Below are 26,071 nucleotides of genomic sequence, written 5' to 3' on the forward strand. Positions count from 1 at the left end.
AATATCACTTTTATATCAATGGATCTGTCAATCTTGAGCCTGGTAAGTCTTCAAAATATAATATGAGCCCGGAGTACCTAGACTTCGGCAACGACACAAAACCAACAGAGATTAGAGATACACGCTTTGAGAAAATCGAAGTGAAAAATTACTCTCGGAACAAAGAGTTTGTTATATCTATAAATATAGAAGTAATAATACTTTAATTGGTTCTAACGTATAGTATGATGATAATATTCCATACCCCAAATAACCCAAAATTTGTGTTCCACTTTGAACCACAAGTCGTCTTCTTATCTCCAAGAAGAATGAAATTGGTGACATGCTACATGACTATCAACTGCACAACACGAATCCGTGGTATGAAAATACCGTACACTGTGTGGTTCAGTAAATCAAAGTCATCTCTGTTAGAAATTGCTGAACATCTGAAAGACAAGAACTTCGATGTATGGCAAGCGGACGATCAGACTAAAATGGACCATTTGTGTAAAAAGGTCATCAGACACATTCACCACAATTTCACAATATCAACAGACGCTGCAAGTTCCACGCACATTGATATGGACGAGTTGAATATCTCTGAGAATCCAATAGCCGAAGGCGCAATGGGTAGAGTGTACATAGGAAGTTACCGTAGTGTTCCAGTCGCTGTAAAGCAATTTCGATGGGAGAGTTTGAGCACAGAAGAAGTTGAAGAGTTGAAAAGAAATGTGATCCAAGAGTGTGAAATCATGAGTAAACTCAGAAACCCGTTCATTGCAAATTACATGGGTTCTGTCACTTACATCCAACAAGTCTCCATGGTGATTCAATTCTTTGTGTTGGGATCTTTAGGAGAGTACTTAAGAAAGGAAAAGATTGACTATGTGCCGCTTCCATACAAATTAAAAGTTCGAATGCTATACGACACGTCAAGAGGAATGGAGTTTCTTCATGAAAATCGAATCATGCACTTGGACTTAAAGCCAGATAATCTATTGGTCAATTCATTAGACCCAAATAGTGCGTGTTCCATCAAAATAACAGACTTTGGAACGTCCCGATTCACTAAAAAGACTATCAAAAATAAAGAAGATAAGGGTCTTGGCACACCCGCTTATGCTGCTCCAGAAACATTCCACGACGAATACACAAACGCAGGTGATGTCTATTCATTCGCTATTACAGCATGGGAATTGTATTACCAAGACGAGCCGTATAAGACATTTAAGTCGGTATTTGAAATCAAGACATATGTGGAGGAAGGCAAGAGACTTCAGATTGACGAAGGAATGCCGTACTTACTGAAGAACTTAATTGAGACGTGTTGGAACACTTCAGCAACACTGCGCCCACAATTCGACTCGATCACCAAGAAACTTGTGAAGATCGACGAGGACATATCGGACTTGATGAATCAAGAGTCCGTCAATTATCAAGAGAAAATCGAGCAAGTCATCAATAAAAGAATGGACCGGCTCAACTCCAGCATCAACTTAATAACAAAGGAATAAATCAATTGTGTTTTTGAGTTGAGTTTTTGAATGCGATTTTAAAGATAAAGAGAAACTTAAAAAGACCAAAGAAATGGATGTGGGTGGTAGACTGTACTTTGAACACAAGAACGAACAACAACAAAAACAGTTTGAGTTGGAGAAGAACAAATTCAGGTGTGGGAACTTGTTTGAAGGAGTTGTGATATGGGTGACTGGGAACACAACCCCAACAGCTTCCGTGTTAAGGACTTTAGTTGTACAACGAGGAGGGAAGTGTGAGATGAAGTATTCAACAAAGAATGTGACACATATCGTCGCAACGAACTTATCTTTGTCACACAAAATGAAGTATGAAGGAAAGGTAGTAGTTCACCCCAACTGGATATTAGATTCAATCAAGTTTGGGACTAAACAGAGTACTGATCAGTACGACGTTATTAATAAAAGTAAAGAAAAAAGGAAACAGCAAGTGAAGCAATTCGAAAGAAACTTTTTTAATCAAAATGCGGTACTTGCATTCTACGAAATTTGGGAAGTCGTCTTCACAGAGAAAATTAGAGAGGAGTTTGTCTTCAAAGGGAACGCGTCTTATCAACATGTGATGAGCATTAAATGCGATTCTGTGTATAGAGACACAGCACTGATGAATCACCCCGAATTCGATACCAAAGATTTTATTGTATCGAATGGGACAGATAAATCACTCATCAAGTGGTGTAGTGAAGGACTCAAACAAAAAGGTATAACAGAAGGTATGACAACAGAACAAGCTCGTAAAATGGTTTCAAATATTAACGTAATAAAAATGGACTTTGAGTTGTATGAGCGTCAAGTAAAGACACTTCTAACGTTGATCACTTCAAATTATAAATATTCAGTGATTGCGATATTGAGCTTTGATGAATATATCGTTGGAATACCAAACACTCAATTAAATATGGAGTCACTGTACCAAACAAAAAATCAAATTGAAAGGGAAATTAAGTGGCCGATGAAAATTGGTGTTGGAGTGAATTCAACAACCGCTTTGATTGCAATGAATTTGACAACATTCCCACAAATAGGAGTTCTTGTTGATAAAGTTTGTTATTATAATTATCACCCACTGTGTAAAAACACTAATTGGTAGATTGAAGAACAAATCGCACAAGTTGGTATAGAGAAACTCCCTTTTATAAAAGTGTCCACTTTAAAGAAGTGCATTGCCTTAAATATTACGACATGTGAACAAATTCAGCAACTCAAAGAAATTGAATTACTCAAATGTTTTACACATAAAGAGACTGAGAAATTACAGAAGTTGTCACTGGGTAAAGAAATGTATCAAAGTAATGAAAGCTTGACGATAAAGGTGGAACTCAAACGGAATGTAGTTATAGAGAATGAGGAAGATGAACAAGCGTTTGTATTTCAGATATGTCTTGAAATATCTCGTCTGCTCGAGTACAACAAAGTGCGAGGGAGTGTGCTGACGTTGAAAATAGAAACGGAGTCGAACGGAGAGTACAATAAAATAGAGAGAACGACTCTCATTAGAGAAACGAGTGACCCATCTCTCATTAACAAAACCGTCCAATCTCTCTTAAATAAGTTACATGTGGAGTATTCGAACATTAAAACGTTTGTGTTGCACATCAAAAGACTCAAAAAAGTCACAACAGCACAAATTAAAGAATCGAACATCTTCCAACAAATTTTGGCAGCTAAACAGAAAGAAAATTCAAATGAGAAACAAATGGATATGAAACAATCAAACTTTGTTAACCCCCCAAGAGCATCGCAAATTGATATGACGGTACTCAACGCATTACCTTCAAATTTGAAGAACGAAATTATTCATTATTATGCGAGTGATTACAATATATACAATAACCCTCAAATTACATTTGAAAATGAAACAGTGTTTGTTGCCATTCTTTTGTTATTCATTACTTGACAAATGAAAGTAACTTTAAGAGTCTTCGAAAAGAAAGAAGAAAGAACAGACGACGTCGAGTTGTTTGAAATTGAAAAGAATGAAATTGTAATACCGTTGCTTGTTAAGTACCTCAAGTCACAAAAAAGACTCACATTATTTCATGCAGAATTAGTCATGCAATACTTGAAGTGTCTCATCAAAAAAAACATGTTCACCGAGGTACTCGAAATCAATAATGTTCTCAATAAAACACTCTTAGAAGACAATTTCAAAAACTTTTTGGAGATAGTAAACCACTACACAGACACAATGTATTCGCATGCGTTTGGTCAGTTCATCGACTCGATCTATAACTCTTAAAAATGAATTAAAAATCATTCTATTTGTTAATATAAATTATATTATTTTTGTTATTCTATTATATTAATACAGTTTACTATATAACAATAGCAATAGTACAGAGAAGTATTTTGGTAGAGAGAAAGAAGAAAAACATCCAGAAAGTGTACCTTGATTTTTTCATAGATGCAAACTTAGAACGGAATAAGACTAGATGGAAGGAGTTGAAGGAGAAAAGAAGCCAGAAGTAATAAAAGAAGGAGAACACTTCTATAGCGATGAAGAAAACTACGAATCGATGCCGCCTATTCCACACCCCGTCGAAGTCAAAATAGAAGAAGCGCCAGTTGAGAAAAAAGAAGATGTTCAAGTCATCACACCTCAGCCGAAGTGTTGGGTTCAAAGTTGCATGAATAAGCCTTGCCAATTTGTTGTACGTATAACTTTGTGGATGAAAGAGAGTGTATTAAAATGCTTTGATTACACATTTTACGTGCTCGTCAACTCGTCGAAAATCTTCATCCAATTTACAAAACGCCCTGTTGTGAAAAAGGTTATTGGAGGAACAATGACTGTTGCATTAGTTGGTGTTGCGATGTACTCTTTTGGTTACATTCCTATGCGATACTTGGAGGAAGTCTCGTCCCTTCTCCTTTAACAAACATTTTCTTCTTGTTAGGGTTACAGTTTTCTTTTTTTCATGAACCGAAAGTGCAAAAGAATTGGAAAACCCATATCAACAAGTATATGACAGGCACGAAAAGCACTTCACCGATGAAGCCAAGTCTTCGCGTTAAGAAAATGGCGGTTCAAAAGAAGTCGAAAGAAATCGAAGAGAAGAAACCGAAGAAGGACATCGACGAGATCTTCAAAGGAATTAAAGAACGGAAACAAGTCAAAGCTCTTGAGAAGAAGGAGGCTGAAGACAAAAGGAAGTTGGTTGAAGCTCATAAAGAAGAGGACAAAAGACATAAAGCGAAATACACGGATGATGGGTTTCGAATTTATTCATTGGAAGAACTTGGACTCGACAAGAATAAAAAAGGCGGAAATACACCACTCTGCCCATTCGATTGCGACTGTTGCCACTAATTGATTACTTCACAAATTGAACAGTTGATCCAAATTAACAAACACATAAATTAATAAGTTCTTGAAGGATTCTGTTGACTCTGTGTGGCACAGACGAATGAGTCAAATGATGTTCGCTCAGTGGGAGGGACTTTGTTGTAAATGTAGTTCTGTGATATCTCAAGCTGCAGCTGTAAGTGAGAAATAGTCATTTGGAGCTCGATGACCTGCTCGCGCAAATTCTCTTTTTGGAATTGGATGACGTTTGCTTGGGTTAAAGTCTCTTGTAAGTCTCTCTTAAGTGCTGATATCTTTGTTTCATAGATGTTAATCATTTTGTTGTAGTTATCACGCGAGTCTTCCAACTCGTCAAAGAGGCGACGGTTCTCTTTCTCCGACTTTTCGAGTTGTTGTTTGAGGTAAAGCATCTGCGACTTTTGTGACTTTGGAGGGTTAGTTGGAGTGATAAAGTTTGGGTCTTTCGACGGGTACTCTGGGGTCATTGGAACTTCACTAAAGGACATTGGTTTTGTATAAGTAGTTTCCCGAGTTTTGTAATAGAACGAAATACAGCGTTTCATTGCCAGACAATGCACTTGGTCAAAAAATGGAGGATTCGCCCATCTGTTATTTTTACTCAACAACTTAATCAAATTATTACAATATTTATAGTTTTTTGATAACACTTATTAGCTTTTTAATTCGTTGATTCGAAAATCAGTCTTTTTCTTCATAATTGATGAGCACTTCAGTGCTTTGTGTATGACTTAGATACCATCCGGCATTTATATCGTTAATTATTAAAATACTAGAAAGGAAGGAAAAGAAACAACTTGATTTTTCAATAACAAAAATTTATTTGTTAAAAAAAGAGGAGAAATAAAAACCGATTATTTTATGTTTTTGTTTTTTTTTGATACAAAAAAGTTGATAATCCAGAAAAAGAAAGTCAAAATAACATTAAAAAAAACAGAAAACGTCAAACTACTCTTAATTTTCAGATCAAATCCAGATAATTGATTTTTTGGTGTTAAAAACTACAGAGATATTCCTCCCGATAATTTGCTTTTATACCAAATATGAAAAACACACTTTCAAACAAAAATGAATAAATTCGATTCTTATTTGATAGGAAAGTCCCGACTTTGTAATGAAACATTCATTTCAAAATCACTGCACTGCGATTAACAGTTGATATGAAAAACCCTACGAATTTGTAAAGTTCAAATGTCGACACCTTTACTTGTTCACAACACACTCAAACGTGACGGAAAGGATACTTTCACTTGTGAAGGTCCTATTAGATGGTATTGCTGTGGCCCAACAGTTTATGACGACAGTCACTTGGGACACGCTAGAACCTATTTGTCCACTGACATTTTTAGAAGAATTTTAGAGGACTATTTTGGGTACCCTGTCATCCAGTGTATGAACGTCACTGATGTCGACGACAAAATTATTTTCAAAGCACGAAAGAACCTTTTGATTGCAAAGTATTGCAAAGAGCATTCCAAAGTCGACACAACTGTTATCTCCGCGATGAAAGAGGCTTGGAACGAGCACAAAGCATCCATTGAAAAGACGATGTCCGAGACAAAAGATGCTGCTATGCTTGCGCTCTTCAAAGCACAATTGGAAGAGTATACCAAAGTGTTTCCAACATTGGACAAATTGATGAACAAAGAGACTACGGAAGTGTTTGCTTCAATGACAGATGTCATGGGAAAGTATTTAGATGCGAGACTGAAAGAAACTGTTGACTCTGATGAAATGAAAGAAGCCGCCCGTACACACGCAAGAAAGTATGAAGACCTCTTCTTTGCGGATTGTGATGCTCTTGGCATTAGAAGACCAGACATCATTTCGAGAGTCACTGAATTCATCCCAGAAATTATCGCTTACATCCAGAAAATCATCGACAACGGCTACGCTTATGTCTCAAACGGAAGTGTCTATTTCGACACCGCGGCATTCAGAAAAGCTGGTATGACGTATGGAAGATTGGAGCCATGGAGTGTCGGAGAAATCGACGCGCCTGCCGATGGAGAAAAACACAACAAAAATGACTTTGCGTTGTGGAAGAAGTCGAAATCTGGAGAGCCATGGTGGGCGAGTCAGTGGGGCAATGGGAGACCGGGATGGCACATTGAGTGCAGTTGCATGGCTTCCAATGTGTTTGGCGATACATTAGATATCCACTCTGGTGGAGAAGATTTGAGCTTCCCACATCATGAAAATGAACTTGCGCAGTCTGAGGCTTATTTCAACAAGAAGACAAGTTGGGTGAGATACTTCTTACACACAGGGCATTTACACATTAATGGGTTGAAGATGTCAAAGTCGCTCAAGAATTTCATTACTATAAAACAAGCTTTAGAGAAGTACTCTGCAACACAACTGAGACTATTATTCTTGTTACAATCGTGGGACACCGTTATTAACTTCTCTGACACCGCTTTGGATGAGGCAGTCACTAAAGAAAAAACAATTTCCGAATTTTTGGCGACAATGCACTCTGCACTCAACGGAACACTAAGAGGATCACCTATGAACGAGGAAGACAGAGACTTTTTAAACACTTTACAAGCTAAGCGCGCTGCTATTCACGCTGCGTTGTGCGACAACTTCGACACTCCAACTGCCATGAAAAACTTGTTTGAGTTGATCAGAAAGTGCAACAAATACTTGTCACCAACAGCAAACGTTTTGTTACTCAAATCGGCGGTTCATTATGTTGAGAAGATGTTGGACGTCTTTGGTCTTGAGAACAAGAAAGTTAGCGGATCAAGTGATTTGGCTCCGATCTTAGACACGTGGTGCAGTTTCAGAACAGAAGTCCGTAAAGAAGCAATCAAAGCAAAAGACGACAATATCTTAGCGTTGTGCACAAAAGTCCGTGACGACGACTTACCCAAAATTGGAATCAGAGTCGAAGATGATGGAAAGACTCAATGGAAGTTGGGAGATCCTAAAGAGATCATGGCCGCTCTTGAAGAGAAAAAACGTGTTGCCCACGAACAAGCAAAGAAAAAGAAGGAAAACAAAAAGGCGGATTTGCTGAAGAAAATCACTAACTTCAAGGCGTGGAGTGTAAACCCCGATGACATGTTCAAGGAGTATCCTAAGCCCGAAAATGGTGTCATTCCAACCGTTGGACTCGATGGACAACCACTTGGGAAGAAAGCGTCCCAAAAACTCGAGAAACAGTACAAAACAGCACAGAAGAATTACAACAGCTACAAGACGGAATTTGACAAAGACAACCAATTTGTAGAAAAAATGGAACAACAAGTGCAGACTATTGAAAAAGAACTCGCTAATATGAAATGACTTTGTCGTCTTTTTTTAACACCAAAAAGTCCCTTTGACATTTTTCAAGAGTAAAACCCTAAAATTGTGTTATCAAATGCAACACATTATTAGGAAATACCGAATTAGCGTTAGAATCAACTTATATTATAATACTTTAATAATAAAACAACTATATTTTATAGTATTAGAATGAATCCAAGAGGGATCTCCAAAACAGATGATTGTGATCTGTCAAGAGCTTCGTAAGACGATCGAAAAGTTTGTTCACGACACGATCCCATTTATTCTCGACCTTCAAAAGAAGCGAAACATCTTCTCCGATATTTTTTTCTTGTTCATCACATTCATTGCAGGGACAGGGATATACGCAGTTGTGTTGCCAACTACTATTTTGTTCTACCCACACCCGGATTTTGCGATCGCTTGTATTGCAATAACGTTTACTAGTTGTTATAACATCTTAGTGGGCAATTTCATTAAAAACTTGTTTGGTTTGCCCCGACCATTTGGCGAAGGACTTTGGTCTCCTGTTAAAGAAAAGGACTTTGGGTTTCCAAGTACACACACCATTAATGCTATAGCAAATACCGGGTTTGTAGTGTTTGCACTGACGGATGACACTTGGTTGAGAGTGATATATCTAGTTTATGCTGTATGTGTTGCGTTTAGTCGAATGTATATGGGAGTACATAGTCCCGCCGATGTGTTATGTGGAGTTACAATAGGTATTACCCACTTGATAATTATGGTCAACTTGTATCAATATATCATTTATATACACTCATTGTGGTACTTATTGCCACTATTCTTCTTCCTTCACTTGTATGTCTTAATCGCAATGCCAAAGTGCAAAGAATATAATGTCACCCCGCGTCGAACAGCTATGATATGTGGATGCATTTTTGCCATCAGCATAGTCTTATCGTTCAATTTACAGCGATGGAGTAGGAACATTCTCCCGTTGAATGAATATGTAAAATATCAATACAACAGATTTTCCAGCTTTATCATTGAGTACTTGGTCGCTATTTCAATATGCGCAGGACTCTTCGGGACATTCGGATTTCTGTTACCTAACATTGTCGAGAGATACATCGAAAAAAACAAGAGGTATATGAACTTCTTAACTAAGTGCGAGCAATTGTTCTGTAAAATCAGATTCCATTGCTTGAAGGATGACATCAATGAGTACAGGTGCGACAAGACAATGCTCAGGTACATCGCTGAAATGCCATTTGCATACTTCTCTGGATTCATTGGAGGACTTTGTGTCATCTACATTGCACCTAAAGTCGTGTTCTGGATGAATCCAAACATTATACTTAATTGAGAATTCAACTCTATTTGTATTCACTTACGCACCTCCTTTTAAAGCACTTTTGTCGACTTACACATCAATGACATCTTCTAAAACATAGTTTCCAAAATTCGAATAAACCATTTGAGAAAAATAGGGTTTGGGATTTAATTAACAGGGTTCCTGTTCAGAGTTTTAGTATAGTGTCATGTCAAGGAAGAGAACAGCAGCGGAAGTATTCCCAGAAGAGGAAACGCCGGAAAAGATTGTGGACGACAATGCAGAAACAGTGACTGAGTATCACAAGAATTCACAAGAAAGCGAGGAAAGCAAAGAACATACTGAAGAGAGTTCGAGTGATGAATCTGAAGAGAGTGAAAAGGAAGAGAAACAAGAAGAGAAAGCGGAATTAAAAGAAGAAGAAAAACCTGTGGAAAATGAAGAGAAAAAAGAAGACGCGAAGGCTAAGGTGTCTGAAAAGAAAAAAGGAGAAACGCCAAAAACGTCTTCATTTTTAACTGAAAGAAAGTTCTCGGCTTTGAAACTGTCGGACGAAGTTCAAGACGCACTCGACGAAGCGGGCTTCACTTTTATGACAACAATTCAAGAAAGAACAGCTCCTCTCTTGTTGACTGGAAGAGATGTGTTAGCTAAGGCTCGAACGGGCTCTGGCAAAACCCTTGCGTATTTAGTTCCAGTTTTGGACTTATTAAATAAGATTAAGTTTACATCAAGAAATGGCACTGGTGCTATTATCATATCACCAACACGAGAGTTGGCTCTTCAGATATACGAAGTGTTAGAAAAATTGATGCAGAACTCGGAGAGGTCGAAAGCCTTATTGATTGGAGGAAACCCTAAGAAAAAAGACGAGGAGGTCTTAGAGAATGGTGCTTGTGTAGTTGTGGCGACACCGGGAAGATTGTTGGACCACTTATCTAACACAAGATGTTTTCTTTTCAAGAACTTGAAGTGTTTAGTTATTGACGAGGCAGACAGAATTTTGGAGGCAGGGTTTGAAGATGAGATGCGACAAATTCTGAACAGACTTCCAAAGAATAGACAAACGATGCTCTTTTCAGCAACACAAACAGACAAAGTAGAAGATATGGCTAATTTGTCGTTGAAAGACCCAGTCTTTGTGAATGTAGAAGAAAGTTCGACCACTGCGACTTCAAGTAAACTGCAACAAGGGTATGTTCTAGTTGAAAGTAAAGACCGATTCAGACTTCTTTATACATTTTTGAGGAAGTATAAAGGGAAGAAGATGATTGTTTTCATGTCCTCGTGCAATGCAGTGAAGTTCTATTCGAATTTATTGAATTACATTGACACCCCCGTCCTTTCTCTACATGGACAGTTGAAACAAGACAAACGAACAAAAGTCTTTGAGAAGTTCTGTAAGACCAAAAACTGCATTTTGTTGACAACAGACGTTGCAGCTAGAGGATTGGATATCCCAGAAGTCGATTGGATTATTCAAATGGATTTGCCAGATGGACCAACGGAGTATATACATCGAGTGGGAAGAACAGCAAGAGCAGATACCGAAGGAAAGGCTGTCATGTTTCTGCAACCGACTGAAATTGCGATGTTAAAGTATATGAAAGAGAAGCAAATACCTTTGACACAATATGAAGTGCCTGAAAAGAAGATCGCAAACGTCCAACAAGAGCTTGAAAAGCTTGTTGCGAAGAATGTCTTTTTACACCAAGACGCTAAAGAAGCTTACAAATCATATTTGATGGCGTACAATAGTCATAAACAGAAAGACGTCTTCAACTTGAATCAAATCGACGTGGAAGGCCTTGCGAAGTCATTTGGTATGCCTAACCCACCTAAGGTCCAGCTCGCAATGATGAAGTCACCAAAGAGCAAAGACCGTTTCGAGCCGAGGAGGAAATACTGATTGAATTTTGATTGTTTTTTGTCTTCGATTTTCAGAAACGTGGTAGGGTTGATTATTCCAAAAATGCGGGCATGATTCACGGCAGAACAGATTTTATTACCGTTTTATACAGTAAAATACACTGGAATATGACCGGCTTTATTGTTTTGCGGAGTGGCAGAATACGATAAGAAAGACCAGGGTTAAACAATATCAATAAAAATGTCAAGTCCCCGGAGCGAGTGGCTTGTTATAAGTAAAACAATGAGTCTTTGTCAAAATTAAAATAATTATTATACCTGGTCATTACCACTTCAGAGTAATACAACGAAACAAAGAAACAAAACAATACAAGGAGATTAACTTGAAATTATTCGGGAAGTTTTCGTTGAAAACATAAATATTGTTACAAATAGAAAAATACAAGACCATACTAAGCAAAATGCTTAAAAAAACGAATAACAAAACCCAAAACAAAAAAAAGGAAGAGTAATTCTATGATTGAAAATCAATTTGTTATAGTATTCAAACTAATATAAAATGGTTATTAACATCCAAAATAAATATTAGGGTTTCCAAAAATAGGAGTGAAGTTTGTGAAAAAAAAGTAAAAATATAAATTGTATTTTTGAGAAACAAAAAGAGAGCTAAAATTGATCTATTGTACACACGTTGCATATCACTGTTAAATAACTAAACAATATAGTTTAAATATCAAATTTTATGTTATTTTTTTCAGTTGCCGAAATTTCAGCAAATAATAAAATATTAAATTGTAAAAAGTAAAAACAATAAGAGTAAAAACCACAAATAGAAAAGACCAAAAATACAAATTATAAAAGTTTGGTTTTTTTCTAGTTAAAAAAATCATTTGGAGAATTCTAAAAATAAAATTGAAAGGGTGGAACGATTGGGTATTTAAGTGGGTGAACTTGAAAATGAGCTAAATGGCTGGTGGTGAAGAGGAGTACAAGGTTGAATTGCATAAAGTTGTTTTAGTTGGCGACGGTGGTGTTGGAAAATCTGCGATAACCATTCAATTGACACAAGGGCATTTTATAGTTGATTATGATCCGACAATTGGTTTGTCTTTTTAGTATTTTTTATAGTACTTTATAATAAATTAATAAGAAATTGATGTACTAAAATAATAATAATTTTTATTATAACTTTAGTTATTTTGCACCTATTAAAGCTTTATTCAGGCACTCATACATTAGAAAACTGTTACCGAAAAACACTTACTGTCGACAATAGAATTTGTGTGTTGGACATTGTTTGTATCTTTATGACAACATTTTTATTCGAGAACTTCTAATGACATTCAGTTGGATACAGCTGGACAAGAAGAATACGCAAGTATGCTTGATCAATACTTCAGAAACGGGCATGGCTTTCTTATCGTTTATAGTGTCACTGATAGAAACAGTTTTGAGAGTATCAAAAATTATCAAAGCAAAATACTGAGGGTGAAAGAGACACCAACCTTCCCGATTGTCTTTGTCGCGAACAAAGTCGACTTAGTGAAGGATAGAGACGTCTCTGAAAAGGAAGGAAAAGAGAAAGCAGCTGAGCTAAAAGTTGAATACATTGAGACATCTGCGAAAAACAAACTTAATATTGAAGAGGCGTTTTATACCCTTGTTAGGTGTATTAGAAAGCAAGAGTCTTCTTCTGACAAAGGTGAGGCTGATGGTAAAAAGGTGAAAGAAAAAAAGAAGAAAGGGTGTTATTTACTTTAAAAAAATAGTTCATTTGTTCTTTTCCTGTTAGTTTATTATTTTACTATTATTTTACTATTATTTTACTATTAAATTATCATGAATTCTTTTTAATCCTAATTATTAATAATTACTTATTCAATTAGGATTTGTTATTGTTACTTGTATTATATTGAATAAAAAAACTCAATCCATTTGATTATCTAAGTTAGTTCTTATTACCTCTATTCGACTCATTTTCTAATGCAAGCGCCTTCAACAATTCAGCCTGTGAACGAGTGACTTTAGACAACACACATGCGATTCTTCTTGTTACTATTTTACACTTGATAACACATTAATGAGTAGAATAACAAACTGTCTGTGTGAAGCTCTTGAGACTAAACTATACCCGGCTGCCTTAATGATGGAAGCAACGTCCTCTTCGAAGTCTTTCAATAAAGCCATTAACACGGCTTCAATTGCGTCGATAATCAAATCGTCTTTTGGGCAAAAAGAAAGCATTTGGTTGAATGCAAGGGCGCAACTGGTGTTGTCTGGTATTCTTTCTGCAAGGAGGATTGGCAAGTTAGTTCTTTGTGGGAATTCGAGGAAGTAGACACTGGACATGAATTGGCAAGCGCCTCTGAACCTTCCATATAAAGCTTCTTCACTCTCGTTTTCTTGTTCTTGGATGCGGTAGTCTGCAAACGATGTCTTTTCAAATTGTTTAGAGACCCGAGGAAACGACGAGACTGCATTTGCTAAGAAGACAAAGACTTTTTTCTTCTGACTGTGAAGCAAAATCGACATTAAAAAGAAGTCGTCTTCACTCAGCGGTGTTTTCATTGATGAGACAAAGCTTTGGTAATACTTGTTCTTGACCACCATATGTGTTATTCTATTCCACGTGAGACAGGCTTTCCTTAATTGATATGATGAGTCCGGCAAGACTCTTCTCAAGCAAAGTGTAATGAACTCTTCATGGAAGAGTGAAGTCATAACAGCGAAGTTTGTTCGTGGAACTGCAGTGGCCAAAAGGGTGATTAACACCAAGGCTCCTTTCTTGTTTTCTATATCTTTTTTCTCATAAAATTCTCTGATATATATAATTGCGACTTTGCCAAGTAAAGTGTCTGGATATGTCACACTTGTGTGTCTGAACAATGCAGATATGACATGGCTCAGTGGTACTAATGGGAGCCCATGCTTCTTTAAACTCTTCACAGATGGTTTACTCTTGTTTGCCTTATCAGAGACAAAGAAGAGGATGTCTACGTATAATTCTAATACCCCGAGATCTAAAGTATCTGGTATTGGTGGCAGTTTAATTTCGTGTCGAAGCATCAAAAAGTCTTTCACAACACTCAAAATTTGTTCCAAGTCACCGCTTGAGATTTTTTCTGGGTACGGCAAGACTCCTTTAACAAAATAGAGAATTTTGAGTTTATTGAGTCCCTTTATTTTGTTCATCATTTCGGTATTGTCGGGTAACGTTTTCGAATTTTTTAAAGAGGAATAAAGCAAAGACATAACGCCTTTTGTTTGGACCAAGTTCATTAACTTGACACACGTCTCGAAGTCTTGTGGCGGGAAATAAGTCAGAAACTTTGTTTTGAAAGTCAACACTGTTTGGTTCTTTTCATTCTCCACATTTTCAAGTAATGCAATTTGAAGTGTTTTGTTAAAAGGAAGTATGGACGACAACACAACTGTTTTTATAACGGATATAGTTGGAGAGAAAGTGAAGTAATTTTTGTCGATAACCGTTTTGATCTGAGTACATTTGCATGGTTTAGTAATGATTGAAATCAAGTCCCGGATTTCTTCTGGTGTTAAGAAGTTTAGCATATGTGGTCGCATGAACAACCCCATTAAAACTCTTCTTAATAAGAATCTTGGTTTTTCGCAATCGCATTGAAAATGTGTTGTCAAGTATTTCACGACTGCGTGTAAGATCTTCAGCACGACTTCATTGCTCTTTTCTGATTGATCCAAAACATCGATTTTATGGGAGGTAAGTGGGAATGATTGAATTGAGTCGATCACTGTGAATGACAATAAACAGTCAAAATCATTTTTAACAGTTTCGTATTTATCGGAAGGAGTCCTACAAAATGCTTCGCAGATACTTTCGATATCATATTGTATTTTTTTGTCACAAAAAGTGGGTTTCTGCTTGTCGTTGTTCCACTTCTTCTCATCGGAAACAACTGTCTTGTCTTTTGTTGTTGCCCCAACAATTTCTTTAATGATATATCCTCTTTCGTTAATAAATGACGGCAATTTCCCAGTTGTTGAATTATAGTAATTCAAGTTAATATAAAACAAGACTGCTGTTATTGGGTTTGCGTTGTTATACAAAAATTTCATGAGCGCCTCGCACTCAAAAGTGTTCATCAAAGAACATCCAACTGAAAAGACTTTATCTTGTCGAGTGGATAACACTTCACTTATCTTCCAGTTTTTATCTTCCATTTTACCAGCAGCCTTTTGCGATAAGGTAGTGTATTCACGGGATGTTGCGCACTCTGTAGGGTTCTTTTGTAACATTGAAATATTATTGTGTTCTTCCCTAAAAAAAATAATTTGCAATAACATTTTTAAACTATAAATTTAAAAAATGGTTTTGAAGGAAAAGAAGAAAACAAAATGACTCGAAAAAGTAGAAGGCTATGGAGAAAGTGGACCCCCTCAAAACCGAACGTAAAAGTTATCAAACACTTGACAGCTACTCGCTAATGATCGTTTCAAAGTATTTTGAGGATAAAAATGATTATATTAATATCGTGCAAGTGTGTAGGAAATTCCGCTTCACGTTAGAGAAGTTCAGGTTCAACCCAATTCCAATCACTTCACATAAACTCTTCCCAAACATCGAGACACTTGTTTTATACTCGTCGGATGATAACGTCTTCGATACGCCACTTATTCGCGTTGAGTATAACGTCGTTTATTCTCATTATAAAAAGATGGATCAAACAAAGACACAGTACAAGCGGGTTGTATTCAATCAATACGAGAGGAGGATGTACAGAGGAGTCATCTTTGATGGAGTGACAACACTAACTCCTCGCTGTTTTGAGAATTGCTCCGTTGATGACATTTCAATACCGCCATCCGTGCGGTCAATTGGTGAATTTTGCTTTTACAAGTGTTACAAAACAAAGACATTGACTGTTCCAGGAACTATTAAAATTATCCCATTGGCGTGCTTCAAAGAAAGTTTATTTAGTTCAATTGAAATATGCAGAAATGTGAGGTGGGTTGAAAACAATGCGTTTGAGAAGTGCACACAACTGACGTCATTGATATTCCCTAATACAATAGAACGGATCGGGAAGATGTGCTGTAGCCAATGCCTTCAACTCAAGAATTTAGTCCTTCCAAATTCAATTCCAGAGATACCACCAATGTGTTTCCAGTACTGCTCGACATTACGAGAAGTCGTACTTTCAGAGTCCGTTAGAATTATTGGCAACTTTGCATTTCGAAATTGTAAAGGACTTCTTCAAGTTGATTTTGGAGATATGTTGAGCTACATAGGGGAGTCTGCATTTGAAAATTGTATCTCACTTCAGAAGGTGCGTCTGAAGGCTGACGGTGTATACATTGGCAAATTCGCGTTCAAAAATTGCGTTTCCCTCTGCGAGGTTCAAACAACCAAAGGCGCAAATATCGAGAAAAGTTGTTTTGAAGGGTGCAAACTACTCTTTAGTTATATTGAGTTTCACAATAAGTCAAATGCGATTCAAGTCTGAGCAGATTGGGTGTTTTACAACTATTATTCCTACGGTGGGTCATGTATCATTTAATATAGTTAATTTATGGCATTGAGAGGAAGTTAGAAACAAAACATTGTATTATAAACTGTAGATTTATATACAATAGTTCAATAGTTTATAATGTAGTTTCAAGAATAAAAGACAATGCTACATTATAAGGAAATAGAATTAAAATTGAGTGGGGAAAATACACGAAATATCTTTAAAATGAACTTTCTCTAGTTTTTTTTTATAACAAAAAATACAATTTAAAGTAGTTTATAACAATTTCATTTTGAACAAAAATATGTATTAGAATGACTATAGTTTTCAATAATTTATTAAATAATTTATGAAACGAAGAAGAAGATAAACTGTCGACCCCAAAGTTTCGAAAAAATAGGAAAGAAATAAGGCAAACGAGTTAGTTTGGTGAATTAAATAAGAGCATTATATGTAAGGTATTTTTTAGTAGAATAAAGTCGAAAACAACACCGAAATAATGACAAAGAAATATACATATCCATTGGAACAAAATAAAACAGTCAAATTGAATGTCAAATAATGGGACAATCTTATTAATAATATTATTTTATTTTGCTAAGTAGGAACTTGTAAAAAAGAAGCCAAAAAGTCTGTTTTTACAAGAATGAAAAATAACAGGCTAAACTAAAAAATCAATGGCAGACAGTTTTCCCCTTAAAACACATTTGACGCACTTACAAACGTTTGTCGACAAGAAGAACAAAACATTCCAAGAAGTCTTCAATCAAACAATAACATCACTTAAGCCCGAGAATGTGTTTGACAAAAAAACGCAGTCTTCTCTCGTTGAGTGTATGCGGTGTGCGTTAACAATCGAATACACATTGAGACAATCGGACAAATTGGTCCAAGCAATACAAGTACTTTGCAACACCACATTCATCCTCAACACATCTATGGAACAAATTCTGGACACGGCATTCTCCTTTTTAACTGCGCATGTCATCAAGTCGAATAAACGTCTTGTGCAGTTTACAGTGTCACTCATCGACTTATCGCTTCCATTCGAACTCGACAAAATGCACATATTAGAGAATTTCAAAGTGTTGAGTGACTTGTATGTCACATCACCAGCTCAGGACATGTGCCAAATCATGAGAGTGCAAAACAAACTGATTCTCCACGTCTTCGTCCAAGACGATAAGGCGGACGAGTCGATCTTATTGGAAGATACTTCAATCACTCTCGATAATGGAGTGAATATGCCACGACTGTCTATTACCGGGAAAGTCCCTTTAAGAGAGCGCGCACTTTCAGTGAATGTGAAAACGTCTCCCCGATTCAAAAATTCGTTGAACTTGAAGAACACGCCGAATGACGATATTTTTGTGAAACCAAAAACATCAGCGTCTCCGGGGATTACAAGTAAAATCGACAAACCAGAGAAAACACCGAAAGGAAGGAACTCTGAAGAAGAGAAGAAAGACAAAGATGAGAAGGAGTTTCTCTATGAAGATGATGAATGTCTCCAAGACGACACCGATACGGAAGAAGACTCTTCTCATTCAACAAGTGTGAAAACAAATAACCAACTTGATACTCCACGAAGTGGGATTGACGAGAATGAAGACAAAAATGAGAACACAATTCAGTCCAATTCGACAGGACTCTTTAGCTCAGGGAGCTTAGGAAATTCGAGTGGTGAGGAGTTTATGGTACGAGACCAATTAATGAAGTTAAAGCGGGCGACTACAAAGATCGGGTCTGACCTTCAACGAGTGTGTTTGGGGTGTGACACTCCAGCACATCTTGAGGTCCTCAATTTCATCACCAAGGAAACCACATGCGACCACTCCAAAAAGCCGTTCTTCTCCAAATCGATATTGGGAAGTCCATGGAATGAGTTAAGAGGAAAGCGTCCGATGGTGTTAAAGATGGAAAAGCGAATGTTGGAATTACTCAAATATTGGCTTGAAAAGAGTCCGGACTGTTGTGCGCCGACAGCTATCAATGGGTGGAACATGGACATCTGTGTGTCGATTGTCAAGAACATCTTTGGCGAGGACAAAACGAACTTTGTGAGTGCATTGAGTATCTTCTCGGCTATAGCTACAAAGTTTCGAGAACATATGCAGAATGAGGTTGGATATGTGACGAAACATGTCTTAGAATTTTTCTTGAAGTCGCCGTTTGTTGGTATGATGATAATGAAGTGTATTTAATAAGACATATATACACTTGTATGAATGAATATTAAGTAACACAATAGATTTGCACTTGTCACGCACAAACTGTTGATGTTAACAGAAATGAAGAAAATGTTCCAAGAGAATCAATTACTTGTTGATTTGTTTTTTAATAATGACTGTGTGAAGAACGGGGAGGACGTATTTGGCGATTTGCTCAATTGTTTGATATTTGTGATGACCCCGGAATTTAAAGTGGATTGTCCCGAGGAAGTTACAATAAAAATGCACGACTCGATAAAGAAGGAGTGTCTTGGTGTTATTTCGGAAATAGTCGACTCTATTGAACTCTTGAAGAACAACGTCATCATCAATGAACAAAATGGATTTGTGGAAATTGATAAGACTGAAGGGAAAAAGACAGTTAGTCCACAAGGGTTACAACTTCTTGCGGACTGGAAGATGAAAATCTACAACTTGAAGGCGAAAGAACTCTTCAAAGAGAGTCCTAGTGAAGCAGTCAAGTTCATGATATCGAGCAAATTGTGTGAAGAGAATCCAAAGAGTGTTGCACAGTTTTTAATGGAGATGCCACAAATAGACAAGACATCATTGGGAAAGTACTTGACGTCGAACAAAGAGTTCAACGAAACAGTGTTTAAAGAGTATATGAGTTTGATTGATTTCAAAGGACAAGGTGTTGACAGTGCGTTGCGAACGATGTTTGGCCTATTTGTCATGCCTGGAGAAGGACAAGTAGTGGACAGAGTCATGGAACATTTTGCAGCAAGGTATGCCGAATGCTTCAAAAAGGAACTCGACGAACTCCAAATTGGGTCTTCGCAAGTCTATTTCTTGGCGACTACAATCATCTTCCTTTCCACAGAAACGCACAACGCTAATGTCAAAACACGGACTATGGACACGTATGAAAAGTTTAAGGGGATGGTAGAACAATTCAAATTCACGTTGCCTGATGACTACTTGAAGCCATTGTATGATAGTGTGACTCAAAATGCATTTTTGATACCAGAACAGAAGGTGGAGGAGAAACATGACAATAAAGTGTATGTCAATGAGATCAAAACGAATCCACGACAACGAGGGATGATTCTTATAATGACAAGCGAGCTTGCGGACTTTGCGAAGAATGGCATGATACCCCCAAGAGACACCGTGATGTTATTAAGTCGAGACATCTTAAAGGCGTTTTTGGATACTGCAGTGCCTATCTTACTGAAGTACTTTAAATTGGTGTTTGAAGATAACGTGGCTGAGACTGTGAGGTGTTTGAAGTCGGTGATTGAAGCTACGATACTAATGGAATGCTTTGACTCCACTGCGAAAATAATGAACTTCATTTGTTCATTCTCGGTATATGCAAATTTCACGCCACCGAAAGAGGTGAATTATAAGGCAACGAAGTTGGTGTTGGAGTTGTGTGAATCATCACCGGAACATTTGCACCAAGGGTGGGTCGACGCATTTACCGTGTTCTCGCGACTCGAGCAGATGGGGATATTGGACCACCCCAGTATTCCGCCTCTCACTGGAATACCCAAAAACACGAGAAAATTGTTCTTCATGGAAGTGCAGCATAAATTGTATTCGCCAAAGGACTTGAAAATAGGGTTTCCAATTGCACAAGAATTGACTGTGATTAAGAACCAACTGAAACCAGAGACTGAATTGCTCAACAATATATTCACGAAACTGGCTTTGTTGGGTCAAAATGAATTTACAGAGATGATTAAATGCTTGAGTAAAGCGGCACTAGTCGAATTGAACTGCTTTAGTCCTCCCATGTTCTTATTGAATCGATTTGAGGAAATAGTGAAAGGGTACTTTGAGAAAGGAGAGAAGAAGAAAAGCTTGGAGATGGTGGATGCGATACGAGAATTTCTGTTACAATGTGGGCTCCACCCACATATCAATGTTGCGAAAAAGGCGGTGTCGACGTTCTTCGAGTTCAGCCAGAGAGACGTCTTTTCCGAATATACCAGTAAACTCAAACCGATTGTTGTATTGATGTGCGACACACCACTGCTCCAATGCCGGTCGTACATTTTGGATGTGTTGAAAAGCGAGTTGAAAACACTTGCGAACTACGTTGCGAGTTCATGGAAAGAGATACTAGAAGTCCTCTATGTAGCGAGTTTGGATGAGAACATCGACTTGGTGAAGAGTGGGTACGACACGTTGTCTATCATTGTTGAGGACAAAATACCATACGACGAAAAGAATACTGTTTATATGCTCAAGACGCTTGTAAAATATGGATTGATTAAAGACAAATCGGTTGTGCAAGACAAACGCAATGAGCCAATGATCATTGCTGGAGTGACGCATGTACTTGAGAAGTTCAAAGTTGAAGACATCGACTTGGAGACCGATGGAAGGTTCTTTGAATCCTTTTTCGACGTCTTGCGAGCATATAGAAAGATCACAGCAAGTCCTTTCATCATATTCACGTCATTAGCAGCACAAGCGATTTCAAATACAGTCGACAAATTCTGTAATAAAATCACTGAGGAGACTTGGTGGTTTATTATTAACAAAATATACTTTAAGATACTAGAAGAGGTTGGATACTACCACAGAAAGGACGAGAGTCTTGTGAATACACGACCGGATGAATGGTGGTCGTCTGTATGTCTCACATCGTTTATGCGAATGTCAAACTATATTCTGCAACACCCGGACAAACTCTCTGGATTTATCGGAGACGTCTTCCATATTGGAGTTGTGTTTTCATTGCAGGGCTTTGTCGCAGCGGAGAACATCGGACTTATGATCATCAAAATGACACAGCCGTTCTTTGTGGAGAACAAAGAGTTCATTGTTTTGTACAACATGATTGTGTCGAATGTGTGTGAGTATATCTATCAATACGTTTTGAGTCAGAAGGAGAAGAATGTGAAGAAGGAAGAGAAAGAAGTGAGTGTGGGGACTCCACAGAAGGAAACGCCAGAAGCCGACAAGTGCTCGAATTGTGGGAAAGAGTTGAGTCAGTTTGAGGTGATACACTGCCCCCTTTGTGAGGACAAGTTCTGTTGTGTCGAGTGCAAGAGAGAGAAAATTGGCAAAGAACACCATCAAATAGTGAAGAAGAAGAATATTGAAGAACACTTCTACCCAGTCACGTTTAGTACCCCAAAACTCGACTTCCCAACACTGACCATTTCAACATCAAAACTGTTTGGAGTGCTTGAGGACAACTTGAACAAATTGGTCACTGTCTCGAAGGAAGAGGACGAGAAGGTGATGATCAGTTTGATCGAGTATGATATTAAAGTGATGGCTGAGATCAAATTGAATGAAAGTGACAAACAGAATGTCACTGACGTATCAAATTCAGTTGAATACTTCTTGATCGCTTTTGCTCGAGCCGTCGGGACGGTCTTCCCTGAAGTTGTTGTTGGTTTACTTGACAAATTTTTGGCTATCCCCTCAGAGACAATGTTATCGTTCTTGTTCCAGTTTATTAACTCATGTACCAAGGAACTCATGAACGTCATTTACAAGCAGAATTACAGACAACTCATATCACTGGTCTCTCACGAGTCAAAGGAAATCAGAGAGAGTTTGTCGGCTGTTTTACTCAACGTTTATAATGCGGCCCAAATATAACCAATTCATCATTTGTTTTTTATTTCCATTCGATTCCAATTATAATAATATTATTTATTATACTAATAGTATATTTTATAATACTTAGATTTTATAATAAAGTATTCCAATGTTACTAATTAGAATCAAAATTAAAATGAACGAATTTATTCCACATCAACAGCAAGTTCTGATGTTCGAGAAGGTTGTAAATTATCAGAAGAACTTTCTGAGAATTTTGGAATAGTCGGTTGGACGACTCGAGTGAGTTTGTCCAAGTTGTAATTGAGTGTTGGAGGGATCATTGAAGACTTAATTGTTACTGGGGTGGATAGACTATACACAATGATTGGTGTTTCAGCGAAATACCTCCTCTCGTCTGTATCGATGATGACAACACTTATGAAGTAATCGACGGAAAAGACACCACCAATGTTTTTGTAAGAGCTTGTGAGGGGAACACCTTTTAATGGGAGTCGGATTGGGATCTTTTCCCCTTTAATGACGATGCCATCCATAATTTCAAACTTCTTTAAAATTGTGATTTGCGACTCGGTGTTGTTGTTCCAACTCTCTTTTCTTATGATGTGCAATTCAATGCCACTCAACATCATTTTAATGTTTCGCATGATCAAGTCGCCCATTACCAAATCGCCATAAGAACAATAAACAGACTTCCTCAAGTGCAGTCCACACTGGATATTCCTTTCCACACAAAATTCAAGATTAATTGATGGAGCAACGGGTGTGATTTCAGACGGAATAAACACATAAAGTTCTTGTTCGAAATATGGTCTTGGGGGATATTTTGTTTGAATTTGGACCCTGAGGAAGTACTGCAATTGTGCGGCTTCGCCAATGAAAGTTTCGTAATGTTGGAATGGCTTAATGAAATGAAATGGTATCAATGTTTTCTCTTGGAACAAAATGCCCCCACGAGAAGGTTCAAGTACTTGCTCAGTGAATTGGTACGTCTTTCCGGTAGGGATGATCTCTAAGAGTTACTTTTAAATGGACTCTAAGTATAGTTTCATTTATAATAAAATAGTAGAATGAATGGTTTTAAAAATAGCAAACAAACTGATCTGTCCGACTAACGATATTTTAATTCCTGAGTGTTGAATTTGCTTCGACGGATCAATCAAAGTGATCAAAATCTTTCCTTTGAGGTCATCATCTTTGCCGTACTGCAATAACGTTTTTTTGAGGTTTGTCCGCATCACATCAACTTTTTTGTGGTCGTAATCGTTGTCGATCAATGCTTCAAATTTTGCATTACCCGAAAAGAAATATTCCATCTATAAGTATCTTCCTGGATTTTAAAGTTCAGTTTTTTGTGATGGACAATACAAATTGTTTTTTAAAATGTTTTTTGATGATATATAGTAGAACAGTATAATTTTTATACAATGTATTTTATTACTATAAAAATAATAAAATTTTAATAATTGTGTTATATTTTTTTAGTTAAAGAAATATCAAAAAAAACACATAAAAACGGGAAAATGAAAAAAGATGCATTAAGTAATAAAAAGAACTTAAAATAAAAGTAAGTTTTGTTTAATTAAAAAATGGTTGTCAAACAGGTTATTATTTACTAATTTAATTTCATTTAAAAAAACTATTTTTAAACAACAATTAAAATGTATTTTTGTAATAAGAAAACGGGAAAAATATTCCCGATATTGTTCGGTATAATAAGGTATTGAAAAATTAGTCAAGAAAATTCATTTTTTTGAGTTTTTAATAAATAGACAGAAAAATAAAAAAAAATTAGGAATGGACATTCTTATTATATTATATTGATTTTATTTACTATTACAAATCACAAAACAAAATAAAAAAATAAAAAAATGAAATTCATAACGTTTTTTTTTATGTAATAAATACTTTTAACAACTTTAAACTATTTATTATAATTTATAAAATAATAAACCATAACCAATTAATGAAGCAGACGGTTTCACATAAACAGAAGTTCATTATTTAATTCAAATGAATTATATACTTTTGTATAAAGCGAAACAATTAAAAAAATAAAAAAAAACTTAAAATACCAAACTTCGAGAGTGGTTCACTTTTTTTAGATTTTATTAATAAAAATAAACAATATAAACTAATAAAACACACAATTTAGTCTGAGAGTTATACAAAAGAAAGATAACCCCAACCATTAGAAGGCAAAAAGAGCCAAACCTTACCAAAGTTTAGAACGGTCGAGTAACTTGAAACAAAAAAAACGATGGAACTTGAAAAGGGGAGTTTCTAAAACGGACTTCTTGTTGAGAAATTAAAGGAATAGTAAGAAAGTTAAAGCAAACTAGTAAAAAAAAGGGCGAATAAGAATTGATTTAAAAATATCCAACAAAGGAAAAGAACTGAACTGAACTGTAAAAGAAGCCAAAGATGCAAGCGGTAAAGTGCGTGATAGTCGGTGATGGAGCTGTAGGGAAGACATGCCTTCTGATCAGTTACACCACGAATGCATTCCCCAATGAATACATTCCTACCGTCTTTGACAATTATAGTGCAACAGTGATGGTAGATTCAAAGCCAATTAACTTGGGGTTATGGGATACAGCAGGACAAGAAGACTATGATAGACTTAGACCACTTTCATATCCACAGACAGACGTGTTTCTTATTTGTTTCTCTGTTGTCTCTCCTCCTTCTTTTGATAACGTATCATCAAAGTGGCAACCTGAAGTCGTTCACCATTGCCCTAAGACTCCTTGCCTCCTTGTCGGAACTAAGTTGGATATGAGAGAAGACAAAGACCAACTCAAGCGACTCGAGGAGAAAAAGATCACCCCAATCACCACTGAACAGGGTATGGCTAAGGCAAAAGATATCGGAGCTGTTAAGTACATCGAATGTTCTGCTCTCACACAGAAAAATTTGAGACTCGTCTTCGATGAGGCAGTGAGAGCCGTCATCTCTCCCGCTGCAGGCGCTACAAAATCATCAGGCAAAAAACAAGGGTGCGCTCTGTTCTGATTCTCATTAAGATGAATAATTGGTCTATTCATTTTTGTTTCGGTTTGACGGGTTCGTCGCCTTCTTCTATACTCGCCGTCTTTTGACCTTCTCTTTTATAGCTCTTTTTATTAAAAGTTTTATTAGTTAGTATTCAACTCTTTTCTTTGGAAAATCGTTTAAATTTGTTTTTTCGAATTTTTTAATACAGAAGTCAGTCACTTGATTTATCTCTATTATAATAAATCTGTTCTATTTTTTTATTTTTAATGAAAACAATATTATTTTTTATAATGTTATAAAAAAATTATTAATACCAAAAAAAAGTTATTCAATTTTTTGAAGTATTAACAACTATTATATATAGTTGTTAATATTATTATTAGTATACAATTATAATGTATGATTTTATAACATAAAGTCTGTTTTCTATTTAACGATATTCTAAAAATATAACAAAGAAAAGAACAAGACCGAAAATATTAAACCATTATTTACTATACCCAATATCGCTAATTAAAAACCATTAACTATTAATAAAATTGTCA

At 36.5% G+C, this 26,071-nt stretch overlaps 14 protein-coding genes across 14 annotated transcripts; 11 read left to right on the forward strand and 3 right to left on the reverse strand.

The window, feature by feature from the left end:
* Positions 1–2: 2 nt before the first annotated feature.
* On the forward strand, positions 3–1,496 carry EIN_085860 (protein tyrosine kinase domain containing protein; the record flags this gene model as incomplete). The annotated part of the gene is made up of 2 exons (XM_004184632.1): positions 3–166; positions 224–1,496. Coding segments are annotated over 2 exons (1,437 nt in total), but the record flags the coding sequence as incomplete, so codon positions are not given.
* A 73-nt stretch (positions 1,497–1,569) lies between these two features.
* Positions 1,570–3,756, forward strand: EIN_085870 (DNA polymerase IV, putative; the record flags this gene model as incomplete). The annotated part of the gene is made up of 3 exons (XM_004184633.1): positions 1,570–2,559; positions 2,608–3,380; positions 3,435–3,756. 3 exons carry the CDS (start codon positions 1,570–1,572, stop codon positions 3,754–3,756), a joined length of 2,085 nt encoding a protein of 694 aa, XP_004184681.1.
* A 193-nt stretch (positions 3,757–3,949) lies between these two features.
* Positions 3,950–4,393, forward strand: EIN_085880 (hypothetical protein; the record flags this gene model as incomplete). Its single annotated transcript, XM_004184634.1, has 1 exon — positions 3,950–4,393. The coding sequence occupies one exon, from the start codon at positions 3,950–3,952 to the stop codon at positions 4,391–4,393; it is 444 nt and encodes a 147-aa protein (XP_004184682.1).
* An 89-nt stretch (positions 4,394–4,482) lies between these two features.
* Positions 4,483–4,827, forward strand: EIN_085890 (hypothetical protein; the record flags this gene model as incomplete). Its single annotated transcript, XM_004184635.1, has 1 exon — positions 4,483–4,827. One exon carries the CDS (start codon positions 4,483–4,485, stop codon positions 4,825–4,827), a length of 345 nt encoding a protein of 114 aa, XP_004184683.1.
* Positions 4,828–4,877: 50 nt separating this feature from the next.
* Positions 4,878–5,330, reverse strand: EIN_085900 (hypothetical protein; the record flags this gene model as incomplete). Its single annotated transcript, XM_004184636.1, has 1 exon — positions 4,878–5,330. One exon carries the CDS (start codon positions 5,328–5,330, stop codon positions 4,878–4,880), a length of 453 nt encoding a protein of 150 aa, XP_004184684.1.
* Positions 5,331–6,033: 703 nt separating this feature from the next.
* On the forward strand, positions 6,034–8,136 carry EIN_085910 (cysteinyl-tRNA synthetase, cytoplasmic, putative; the record flags this gene model as incomplete). Its single annotated transcript, XM_004184637.1, has 1 exon — positions 6,034–8,136. One exon carries the CDS (start codon positions 6,034–6,036, stop codon positions 8,134–8,136), a length of 2,103 nt encoding a protein of 700 aa, XP_004184685.1.
* Positions 8,137–8,335: 199 nt separating this feature from the next.
* EIN_085920 (sphingosine-1-phosphate phosphohydrolase, putative) lies at positions 8,336–9,448 on the forward strand (the record flags this gene model as incomplete). Its single annotated transcript, XM_004184638.1, has 1 exon — positions 8,336–9,448. The coding sequence occupies one exon, from the start codon at positions 8,336–8,338 to the stop codon at positions 9,446–9,448; it is 1,113 nt and encodes a 370-aa protein (XP_004184686.1).
* A 175-nt stretch (positions 9,449–9,623) lies between these two features.
* Positions 9,624–11,324, forward strand: EIN_085930 (ATP-dependent RNA helicase HAS1, putative; the record flags this gene model as incomplete). The annotated part of the gene is made up of 1 exon (XM_004184639.1): positions 9,624–11,324. The coding sequence occupies one exon, from the start codon at positions 9,624–9,626 to the stop codon at positions 11,322–11,324; it is 1,701 nt and encodes a 566-aa protein (XP_004184687.1).
* A 926-nt stretch (positions 11,325–12,250) lies between these two features.
* EIN_085940 (hypothetical protein) lies at positions 12,251–13,045 on the forward strand (the record flags this gene model as incomplete). The annotated part of the gene is made up of 3 exons (XM_004184640.1): positions 12,251–12,386; positions 12,524–12,579; positions 12,632–13,045. 3 exons carry the CDS (start codon positions 12,251–12,253, stop codon positions 13,043–13,045), a joined length of 606 nt encoding a protein of 201 aa, XP_004184688.1.
* Positions 13,046–13,232: 187 nt separating this feature from the next.
* Positions 13,233–15,556, reverse strand: EIN_085950 (hypothetical protein; the record flags this gene model as incomplete). Its single annotated transcript, XM_004184641.1, has 2 exons — positions 13,233–13,329; positions 13,383–15,556. The coding sequence occupies 2 exons, from the start codon at positions 15,554–15,556 to the stop codon at positions 13,233–13,235; spliced, it is 2,271 nt and encodes a 756-aa protein (XP_004184689.1).
* Positions 15,557–15,678: 122 nt separating this feature from the next.
* EIN_085960 (hypothetical protein) lies at positions 15,679–16,764 on the forward strand (the record flags this gene model as incomplete). Its single annotated transcript, XM_004184642.1, has 1 exon — positions 15,679–16,764. The coding sequence occupies one exon, from the start codon at positions 15,679–15,681 to the stop codon at positions 16,762–16,764; it is 1,086 nt and encodes a 361-aa protein (XP_004184690.1).
* A 683-nt stretch (positions 16,765–17,447) lies between these two features.
* EIN_085970 (guanyl-nucleotide exchange factor, putative) lies at positions 17,448–22,568 on the forward strand (the record flags this gene model as incomplete). Its single annotated transcript, XM_004184643.1, has 2 exons — positions 17,448–18,940; positions 19,022–22,568. 2 exons carry the CDS (start codon positions 17,448–17,450, stop codon positions 22,566–22,568), a joined length of 5,040 nt encoding a protein of 1,679 aa, XP_004184691.1.
* A 146-nt stretch (positions 22,569–22,714) lies between these two features.
* Positions 22,715–23,845, reverse strand: EIN_085980 (vacuolar protein sorting-associated protein, putative; the record flags this gene model as incomplete). Its single annotated transcript, XM_004184644.1, has 2 exons — positions 22,715–23,541; positions 23,629–23,845. The coding sequence occupies 2 exons, from the start codon at positions 23,843–23,845 to the stop codon at positions 22,715–22,717; spliced, it is 1,044 nt and encodes a 347-aa protein (XP_004184692.1).
* A 1,108-nt stretch (positions 23,846–24,953) lies between these two features.
* EIN_085990 (RAC GTPase, putative) lies at positions 24,954–25,544 on the forward strand (the record flags this gene model as incomplete). The annotated part of the gene is made up of 1 exon (XM_004184645.1): positions 24,954–25,544. The coding sequence occupies one exon, from the start codon at positions 24,954–24,956 to the stop codon at positions 25,542–25,544; it is 591 nt and encodes a 196-aa protein (XP_004184693.1).
* Positions 25,545–26,071: the final 527 nt, after the last annotated feature.

This window comes from Entamoeba invadens (assembly GCF_000330505.1).
Source record: "Entamoeba invadens IP1 unplaced genomic scaffold scaff_1105074725643, whole genome shotgun sequence".
Taxonomy (NCBI): domain Eukaryota; phylum Evosea; order Mastigamoebida; family Endamoebidae; genus Entamoeba; species Entamoeba invadens.